The following is a 10,764-nucleotide window of genomic DNA, read 5'->3' on the forward strand; positions in this document are numbered from 1 at the left end:
TGAGTTCTACTATTCCCCTGGAAATCACATACCACATACTGAACGCCATGAACTTGTGCCCTCAGGACCGATGTCCATCTCGCGGTTTTCCTCGTCTCTCCACACCGCCACCTTTGCGCTGTGCTACCTACCAGACAATCTGGTACTAAACCTTCAACTCCCATTTCTCAAGAAACTTTCACTTGTGCAGGTTCGTATATCGGAGGCCTCATTACACAACATCATCCACTCCAGTTGCCCTGCCCTGGAGTGCTTGGTGCTTGTTTTCACAGTTAGAATCGGTTGTCTCCAAATAAAGTCGCCTAACCTTGTAAGAATTGGAATTTCTTTTGACGGAAGGCAGCTCATTATCCAAGATGCACCTTCACTTCAAAGGTAGATCCTTGATTCTAGTTATTCACCGTTGCAAATAACCGTCCTCTCTGCGCCTAAACTGGAGACCTTGGGTGTAATACATGATCTCTGTGCTCATTTCAATATGGAGTTTGGCTCCACAGTTCTTCAGGTACTTTATATTATCATCTACACTTGTAACCATAAGCTGCATTTTAAATTTCTACCCATAAGTTATATATCATCTTGGAGTACACATTTTGTACTAATATTATGTTCTATGCTCAATGAAGAGTTTCTCCATGGATGGCCTATCAATGGTGCTGGATTCTGTCAAGATCGTATATATCCAAATGATTAGTTTTGATCTGAACAAGATTATTGGCTTGTTGGAATGCTTTCCATGTCTGGAGAAGTTGCATATAAAGGTGATAATTTCACGCACATTGGAAGCCCGCATATAGTGTACTAGAATTAACCATTCAGCTGTTGCTCTTTCGACACTCTTTTTTTAGACCTTAACTGTTTCAATCTTCATGTCTATTTAGGCAACAGGACGGGGTAAGAAAGTTATAACCAATCGATGGATTCGTAAGCATCGGGATTTTCTCACTTCTCATGAGGATCAATTGAAGACAATAAGGCAAGAACGATATGTAGCCAACCGTGCAAACACTAGATTTGTCACATTCTTCCTGCTGAATGCAAGGTTACTATTGTCCATCAGGCTTAAGTTTATCAGCAGCATGGTTTTGACGGATGGGTATGTCGAAGAGCAAAAAAAGGAGTTTCAGGTGGGCAAAAGAGCATCTGAACATGCCGGGCTTCTATTTACAACATATTGTGATCATAATCCAGTAAATTTTACGACCCAGGATGTTCATTCTATGGACCTGACCGATCCATTTGACTGTGACTGCCGAAAACAATGCTGGAGTTAGATATTGTTGCCCTTTTCAACCTGGGTTTTTTTGTAAACCTGATGAACAATTAACCCTCGTGCTTTTGTACAGTTTGTAAGCTGGAGTTAGATGTTCCTGCCCTTTTCAACTCGGCTGTGACTGTCATATTTTCTTTGAAACAAGGCATGGCTTGCCATTTGTTTAATTTAGAGTGAAATATTGTAACAAATCCCAACCAAGGGAAATAACATCACACTCATCGGCTGCTTGAGCTCACTGTGCATTACAGAAGCCAAGTGATTAGCCCCCACCAGCACCCAAAAACTTATTTCAAACTAGCACATCAAATGGGCTATAAATTTTCATAGGAAAGGCTACATGACCATGACAGATTTGGATTCTGACATTTGGGACCCGCGAGGAAATAGCCTGTCCAAGGTGGTGTCGACTTACTAGCCAGTCAACAAACGATTCTGCCTACCAGCCGTTGGATTTACATCCAATATCTGTCGTATATCTTCTATCTCTTGTCTTCTTCCTCTAGCCGCCCAAACCGAACCACCCCGTCGGCTCCGCCTGCTCCAGCATCCCATGGCTGGCTGCGCCTCCGCCGCCCTACTATACGTACCCTCCAACATTGGCCAGTCCCTCCCTCTATTCCCCCACACGTCCTGTTATTCTCCGGCGACGTCAGCCCCAACACGCACCCGCACCCGAACCAGTCAACCCTCATACTCCCCTCCGCCTGCGACTGGACCGGCGCATCTTCCACGGCTCCTCTTTGTTCCGTCTGAGGCCTCGCCGTCGTCCTCCGCCTTGCGGCCTTGGTTTGCTCGCCGTGCACGATGCGCCGCCCTCTTGCGTTGTCAACGTCGTCAACAACCAAAAGGAACAAGGAGATGACTGTACGTGGAGAGGATGACAGTAGGGACCCACCAGCGTCATGGAGTATGCAAGCAAGTGCCTCTATATTACAAGCCCAAAAATATGGTTCCTCCTAATGGCTGGACATCTGGGGCTCACGCCATTGTTAACTAGTCAATAAACGAGAGAATTACGCTACGAGCGGCTGACACCAGGGACCCAGCAGGTCGCGTAGTTTTTTTTTGAGGAACAAGCAGTTGTTATTTATACTAGTTTTAGCGACGGATCAGTGTAACAACGGGGCTGTGCGGGGGTCGTGGCCCGTTTAGCCATGGTTTTATTTATGTTTACCACATCATGAGCCCAGTTGTGTTTTTTTCTTGTTGAAAATGGCTAGCCCAGTTCTATTTTTTTAAAGAAATACCTAAACAAGGCCTACTTGCTGTATCGACCCTGCTGGGTTGCAAATCTTTCAAGACGAGGAGAGTTTCATTCGGTTTGCCCAGAAATGGGTTGTATATTTTTTTAAACACATCAAACCGGGAGTTAGTTTCAATTTTTTTCATTACAAGATTTTAAATTCCATTGATTTTTATGCGTGGACAATTATTTGGATTTTATATTTATATAAATTATTTTTCAAAATAGTTTGAATGTGAATCGACATTTCTGGATTAAAAACAGTTGACCGCATCGAAATATGCAAAATTTTGTATACTTTCTAACCGTGTCCACAATATGGGGTGTAATGCTAACAAAAAGAAGATGGGCTTTAAAAAATTTCTTAAGAATTAGCAAATGGGCTGTACATTATTAGAAATAATGGCAGATGGGTTGTCTGCTGTTTTCCACAGATTTGAGGCTGACTTGTGCGCCTACTACAGGTTGATGCGTATGATTTCATAAAAAAAGGTTGACGCACACGCAATGCCCTGTCAACTTAGTCAACACACGAGAGCAGTGACTGTTTGATGTCCATCCAACGGTTGTCGTGCTTCTTCAATCTTTGCTCTTCATGCTCCAGCCGCTCAAACAAGCGCCGGCGGGACTGCCTGCTCCCTCCTCCCGCGGCCGGCTATGCTGCCGTGCAGGCCTCGCGGACCCACCGTACTCCCATCGCTGGCCTAGCCATCCCTCTACTCACCCACACCTGCTGTTATTCTCCGGGACGGCAGACGAACCAGTAAACCCTCGCACTCCTCCGCGTGGGAAACAACTGCCGAGTATTCCCTGGCTCCGTGTCGTTCTCTTCCTAGGCCTCGCCGTCGTCCACCGCCCTGGTGCTCTCGGCGCGGCCTGGTCAACGTGGTCAATGAATGACATCCATCGAAAATGGACTGTGCGTGGGGAGTCTGACAGCTGGGTCCACGGCCGCACGCAAGGAAATGCCGCCTTATTACGCGCAAAATAATGATTCCTCTACCTGACAGCTACGACCCACATGAAGGGCCTCTGTATTTCGTGAAAAAAACATTCCCCGCTGACAGGTCGGACCCACCAGCTATATCTTCGCACGCAAGGAAGTGCCTCCTTATTACGCCCAAAAAAATGAATACCCCCTACTAGCTGGGAGCCACCATATTGTTGGGCTGACTTGTGGGCCTACTAAGTTTACGGGGACGAAGGGCTTTGTCAACTTAGTCAATACTCTAGTGACTATATGATGTCCATCCAACAGCCATAGTGCTTCTTCAACCTCTGGTCTTCTTGCTCCAGCCGCCCAAAGCAGCGTCGGTCGTGCCGCCTGCTCCTGCCTCCCATGGTCGGCTGTGCTACCGCGAAGGCCTCACCGCCCCCATACTACTCCCACCACTGGCCAGGCCATACCTCCACTCACCCACACCCCCTGTTATTCTGCGGCGATGATAGCCTCACACCGTAGCCGAACCAGTGAACCCTTGTACTCCTCTCCGCGTGGGCATCCACTACCGCGTCTTCCCCAGCTCCATGTCGTCCCCTTCCTAGGCCTCACCATCATCCACCGCCGTGGTGCTCTCGGCGCGACATGGTCAACGTGGTCAAGGAACGACTTCCATCGGACGTGGACTGTACGTGGAGAGGCTGACAGCTGGGTCCACGGCCGCAACAAGGAAGTGCCTCCTTATTATGCGGAAAATAATGATACATTCACCTGATAGCAGGGACCCACCGGACGGGTCACTGTATTTCGCGGAAAAAACGTTTCCCCCCTGACTGCTGGGATCCACCAGCTACATCTTTGCACGCAAGGAAATGCGTCCGAGCAAAAAAATGATTCGCCCCCTGATTGTTGGGACCCACCAGCTACATCTTCGCACGCAAGGAAGTGCATCCAGGCAAAAAAAACGATTCGCCCCCCTGACTGCTGGGACCCACCAGCTACATCTTCGCACGCAAGGAAGTGCCTGACAGTCGGACCCACCTGGTCGAAGCGTACATAGCATTGTCATTCTGGTCGCGAACGTGTACGTACATACTGGTGGATGTAGAGGCGCGCACGTGTCGAAGTAGAGGCGCGCACGTAGCATGTACACGTACGTACAGCGGCCAGGGTGCAAGAAAGAAAATACGGCCACGTATGTACATACGGGTGGGGTCTCGAACGCCTACTCGCGCATACGTACGGCCAGGGCTCGTGTACATGGCTGGGTCGAAACGAAGAAACAGAGTCATCGTCGTGTTCATGGGGAGCCAACCGGCTGGGTCGGAATGGAATGCGTCGTCGTGTTCATCGGGAGGGCTTGGACGGAACAGGCGATGGAAACGAGGCCTGGCGTACCATAGAACGGAGGAAACGGCCTTGTGTTCGACCGGCCACGTTCGAAACGGGATCCTGTTCATCGGGAGGGGTCTGGCGTACCGCAAAATGGAGGAAACGGACCTCCTACGGTTGAAACGGGGGTCTTGTTGATCGGGAGGGGTGTGGCGTACTGCAAAACCGACGAAACAGACTTGTGTTGGAGCGCTACGGTCGATACCGGGGTCCTGTTCATCAGGAGGGGTGTGGCGTACCGCAAAACGGGACTCCACAGGATACTGTTCATCTCCACCGTCAACCTCCTCCAGCCTCCACGGGCTAGTGTTCATCTACCGTAAACCTCCTCGAGCCTCCACCTGCGACTGTTCATCCACGGGCTCCTGATCATCCAGCCTCCACCGCGCGCTACTCCACCGGCTACAGTTCAACCACCCCTCTCCACGGACTCCTGTTCAACCACCCCTCCACGGGCTACTGTTCATCCACCCCTCCACCATCTACTGTTCATCCAGCCCTCCACAGGGTCGTCCTGTTCATCCATCCCTCCACGGGGTCCTGTTCATCCAGCCCCAACCGGCTCGACCGAACGAGGTCCTATTCATCCAGAGGCAATGCCGCGGGTCATGTTGATCCACTCCCACCGCTCACTGTTCATCCAAACCCCCCGCAAAGCTCACTGTTCATCCAGAGAGGCAGCATCGATCGGCTTCAGTTAGCAGCAGTAGCGAAGGAATCGCTCGATCGGGTTCAGTTAACAGTCATCGATCGGTCGCTCGGGTTTAGTAATGCGTAGCCTGCAGTGCAATCGCTCGGGTTCAGTTAGAGCCCAATGCCCCGCTCAGGTTCAGTTAGAGCCAACGCCTCGCACGCACGCGCGTACGTGTATGGGAGAAACGCGCATCGCTCGGCCCCCGACCACTCACCGTAACCGGGAACTCCCCGGAATTTTCCTCGCCCTCGCATCTACCACGGTTTTTTCCGTCATGGACGGCCCAAAGAATGTCATGCAGCTGCGTCTCCGGCCCGCCCAGGACGAAAAGCCCATTTTCTGTCATATTTTTTGTCATAGAAGTAGGAGCCCACCACATCTATGATGATACCGGGTTTTGTCACAATTATCGTCATAGAAGTGTCATATATATGACAGAAAAAAGTTTCGTTCAGCCCAAAATGTCACGGATGTGTCTTTTTTTGTAGTGTATATGGTTTATTTGGTGGAAGATTATATGTTCAGATCCATTATGCTATTTAATACCTCTCTGATCTTGAGCATGATTATCATTTACGAGTAGTTACTTTTGTTCTTGAGGTCACGGGAGAAATCATGTTGCAAGTAATAATGTGAACTTGATATGAGTTCGATATTTTGATGATATGTATGTTGTGATTCCCTTAGTGGTGTTATGTGAACGTTGACTACATGACACTTCACCATATTTGGGCCTAAGGGAATGCATTGTGGAGTATTTATTAGATGATGGGTTGCGAGAGTGACAGAAGCTTAAACCCCAGTTTATGCACTATTCTGTAAGGGGCCAATTGGATCCAAAAGTTTAATGCTATGGTTAGAATTTATTCTTAATACTTTTCTCGTAGTTGCGGATGCTTGCGAGAGGGTTAATCATAAGTAGAAGGTTTGTTCAAGTAAGAACAACACCTAAGTACCGGTCCACTCACATACCAAATTATCAGAGTAGCGAACACGAATTAAGCTAACATGATGAAAGTGACTAGATGAAACTCCCGTGTACCATCAAGAACACGTTGCTTATCATAAGAGACTGTTTTGTCTTGTCCTTTGCCTCAAAAGGATTGGGCTACCTTGCTGTACTTTTGTTACCACTATCGTTACTTGCTCGTTACAAATTATCTTGCTATCAAACTACTCCGCTACTTGCAATTTTAGCACTTGCAGACATTACCTTGCTGAAAACCAATTGTCATTTCCTTCTGCTCCTCGTTGGGTTCGACACTCTCATTTATCGAAAAGGCTACAGTTGACCCCATATACTTGTGGGGAGATATATCAAGGCTATTTTCTACAGTAAATATGATCCCATATACTTGTGCGTCTGATCCCTGATCCGATTTCACGGTGCCTCGTTGTCGTCGGGGATCATATGGAGTTCAAAGAAGGCCAAATAAGAAACCCTGACCGCGCTTCCAGTGAAAAGATGTCGTTCCATGCGACCGTGCCCGCTCGCATGGGCGGTCAAATGGAGTGCCAACGCCGCCACCTGATCGGCTATTTCCACGCCGTGAAATCGGATCAGGGATCAGACGCCCAAAGAGACCAGAAACTCGTCCAGAAGGCAGAACCCTAGCATCCGGAGATTGTTCAAATGAGGGATTGGCAGGGAGAAGAGGGCCATCTTCCTCAGCAAGCGCAAGGCGACTACAACATTATCGTCACTGTCATCATCATCACCACTATCATCATCTTCATCATCCATATCCTTACCATTGTAACCTTAGGAACCCTAGTGGATCATCTTGTGTGTTATTCGAGTCATCCATCCATGTATGCCATCGGCCTTGTCACGATGGTTGTTGCCTCCATGTGTGAGTAGACCCCTAGTTCTCGGGGATATGGATGAACCTTGGTATGTGTCGGATCTGAAATGTTATTATGGATATGAGATCCTCTGTTGAATGCTTAGTTTAATAACTTCATGAATGTTGTGAAGGAGACCCACTCAGCATTTGTGCCTTATGGCCACGAAAGTATATCATCTCGTTGTAAAGGGCTGGGATGCAAAGGTAATTCGAGGTGACAATAAAAGCCTTTGCTCCTAGCCTTTGCAATTGACAGGGGAATTCCGAAGATCCTTAGAGAGGTCGCGTCCACGGGCTAAACCCTTAATTATCATGAGTTGTAACCCTATGAGCAGACTATGATGGTGGTGTGCGTGGCACAAAGTCTACTTTGAGTAGAACGTGTTCTATATATGGCTTCGCGCCCGCTGTCACTGACCGGACAATGACTAAATTGAGCTCCCCACAACCGTAATTGTCTAAATTGGATACATAAACTTGTACTACCATGCAACATACATAGATTAATAACAAAACAATGCACGAGATACGAAATCTGACATCGGACATAGCAGTTCACCAAAAGGGGCGAATTCATCCAACTTAACCTTACATAAACTTAAACAAAGTAAGCTGGAGTTCACCACTTGCGCGCCGACCCCTTCCCCTTGAGATCTCGGTTGTGCTCCTCCATGTACGCGTCTACCGCGGGCGGCGCATCATCGTCGTCGTCCTTGTCGTCGTATGCGCAGCTCTGTCTGCCGCCTCAGACTTCTTCCGGGCGAGTTCTCTGACTCCTCCAACGCCCATGGATCCAGCCGTTGTCAATTTACCACCTTACGTACAAACATCGATTGAATGACAGCCAACCATAAACTATCTTTCAAATACTTTGGACCCTTCAAAGTTTTGCAAGCCATCAACTAGGTGGCGTACAAACTGCAACTACTAGAGGGATCAAAGGTACACCTAGTGTTTCATGTTTCACAACTCCGACAAGCTCTTGTTCCTGGTGTGGCAGCTATCACGGAGCTTCCCTGGCCATCCAATGTACTCCCTCCGTTCCAAAATAGATGACCCAACTTTGTACTAACTTTATACTAAGGTTAGTACAAAGTTGGGTCATCTATTTTGGAACGGAGGGAGTAGTACTCACTCCAGTGGAGATCATCACAACTTGCTGGTGCAGAACCCCATCTGGTCGGCGGAAGCAAGTCCTTCTCTGCTAGTCAGATCCAACCATTCTTGATGCCACATGGGAGGATACCGTTCAACCGAAGGAATGCTTTCCGCGGCTACCGGCTTGGGGGCAATCCGTTTCTCAAGGAGAGGATGTCAGCAACCCAAGCCCGCCATCAGTGACAGTCAACAAAAGCGCTGTCATGCCTGCGAATCGGGTGGCATCAAAGGGGGCTAAGCTGACGCAGACAAAAGACGCTGCCATGACAACCAATCCGGCCATGGGGACAAATCAGGGGTAAGAGTGTGTCATCACGCAGCCACATCGCATCGTGCAACCTAACCGCAGGTGTGTGGGCCTGGTGTGGATCAACACAACTTAAGCAGGCGACCTCACAAGGGAAAGACATCCGCTGAATTAGAAATGACACGTTAGCGACACTTTACCTTTTCCGTTTTCCTCTTATGCAAGAAAGATTATCTCATGTAAGCGAATCCTATGAGCGAATGTAATATGTGATGAGCTAATCTAGGCCGAGCATTCTAAAGCTGCGACTGGCCGTGGACTCCTCTGCGGCAGACGACTCGCGACGCTACGGTATAAGACGAGGCGCGCATCTCCAAAAAGTTGCAACTGGCCACGCACTTTGCTGCGACATACGGTGGTACGGTACGAGACATGGACGCGTGTCACCGGTGATGCTCTGAGCTGCGGGGCATTTTGGCTACCCGAGGTGCGGCGTGCTGGCAAGAGAATGAGATGAGGGACGCCCGCGGCCGGCGATGCGGCGAGCGGTGCTGCAATGGTCGACGATGCGGCGACGGTGCCACAATGGTCGCCGGCGCCTACTGTGGCAGGCGGTGCTAACGCTACCATCGGTTAGCCGTACGGTAGGTGGTGATCGATCGGTCCTCCCATCGGTTAGCCGACGGCTATCACCGGCCTACTATTATTTTTGGGAAGCACACACGACTTTTCCTCGTCTGTTGAGGTCAACAAGACACACCTCGCCGCGTGGCTTCCTCCTGCTCCCGTTGATTTCTTGGCAGCGTCCGTCCGCAGCTAGAAACCAAAGCACACTCGTCTTCTTTCTTCCCCATTCTGTCAGCTAGCCTTCTTCCTCCTCCTCCTTTCACTGCGAGCGATCCATGGACGCGTCGTCGTCGGAGGACCGCCAGTCGCCACGCAGCAGGCAGCTGCAGCTGCAGGGCCCGCGCCCCCCGCGGCTGTCCGTCAGCAAGGACTCCCACAAGATCAGGAAGCCGCCCGTCGTGCCGCTGCCTTACGGAGCCCGGCAGCAAGCCCCCAACAACCGCCACCCGCAAGCTCAGCCGCAGCAGCCGCGGGCGCCGGTCATCATCTACGACGCCTCGCCCAAGGTCATCCACACCCAGCCCGGCGAGTTCCTGGCGCTCGTCCAGCGCCTCACCGGCCCGGGCGCGCCGGCTCAGTCCTCCACCGAGGCGGCGGCGGGGCCCTCTGCCGTGCCGCCGCAGTTCCAGCCGCAGGAATCGCCTTTCTCGCCGGCAGCGAGGTACGCCGCGATCGAGAGGTCCGTCCGGCCGCTGCCGCCAGGGCCCGCGCCGTACGCCGCCGGCTCCTGGCTGGACCTGGACGGCTTCGCGGAGGTCCTCGGCCCGGGACGGCCCGGGATCCTCTCGCCCGTGCCGTCAGCGCTGCCGGCGGCGGCCTCGGCGGGGCTGTTCTCGCCGCTGCCGTTCGACACCAGCTCCCTGTCCTGGCTCAACGACCTGAGCCCGTTCCTCGCCTCCGCCGGCGCCCGCGACGCGTCGAGCCCCGGCGGGCTGCTGCTTGCCACGCCCACCATGCCCTCGCCGGGGATGATTGTGAGGTTCTTCACCGACTTTCCGGACCTGTAAATTAACCTTGTTCGATTTGATTTGATTTTTTTTCTGCGTCCGGGTTTAAATGGCTGCCGGAGGACCAGCGAGTAGGTGTACACTAGTGAGCTTCGTCTGTGGGTGGTTGGCTAATCAATCAGAAAAAAAAAATACTCCTGATTGAGTATTAAATTGAGCAGATAGGCATTGCTCCTGTTAATTGATTGACATTGTCAACTGATTGAGTAGTGTAGGTTGTGCTAATCTTGTTTCAAGATTATTGACTTTTGGGAGCCAACCATGTTTGGTGGGTGGTTCTTTCAATTAATTCTGATTTGTGTTACTTGTAAACGAAGGTGTGATATGTTGTTT

The 10,764-nt window shown here is 50.5% G+C and overlaps 1 protein-coding gene across 1 annotated transcript; it reads left to right on the forward strand.

The window, feature by feature from the left end:
- Window positions 1–9,098: 9,098 nt before the first annotated feature.
- Window positions 9,099–10,716, forward strand: LOC119307173 (protein MKS1-like). Its single transcript, XM_037583263.1, has one exon. The coding sequence runs from the start codon at window positions 9,700–9,702 to the stop codon at window positions 10,429–10,431; it is 732 nt and encodes a 243-aa protein (XP_037439160.1). The 5' UTR covers window positions 9,099–9,699; the 3' UTR covers window positions 10,432–10,716.
- Window positions 10,717–10,764: the final 48 nt, after the last annotated feature.

This window comes from Triticum dicoccoides, chromosome 5B, assembly GCF_002162155.2.
Source record: "Triticum dicoccoides isolate Atlit2015 ecotype Zavitan chromosome 5B, WEW_v2.0, whole genome shotgun sequence".
In the NCBI taxonomy this organism is placed as follows: Eukaryota; Viridiplantae; Streptophyta; class Magnoliopsida; order Poales; family Poaceae; genus Triticum; species Triticum dicoccoides.

What these genes read in the sequence shown, in the direction of transcription:
- LOC119307173 (XM_037583263.1), top strand. Translation starts at nt 9,700, where the DNA reads ATGGACGCGTCGTCGTCGGAGGACCGCCAGTCGCCACGCAGCAGGCAG.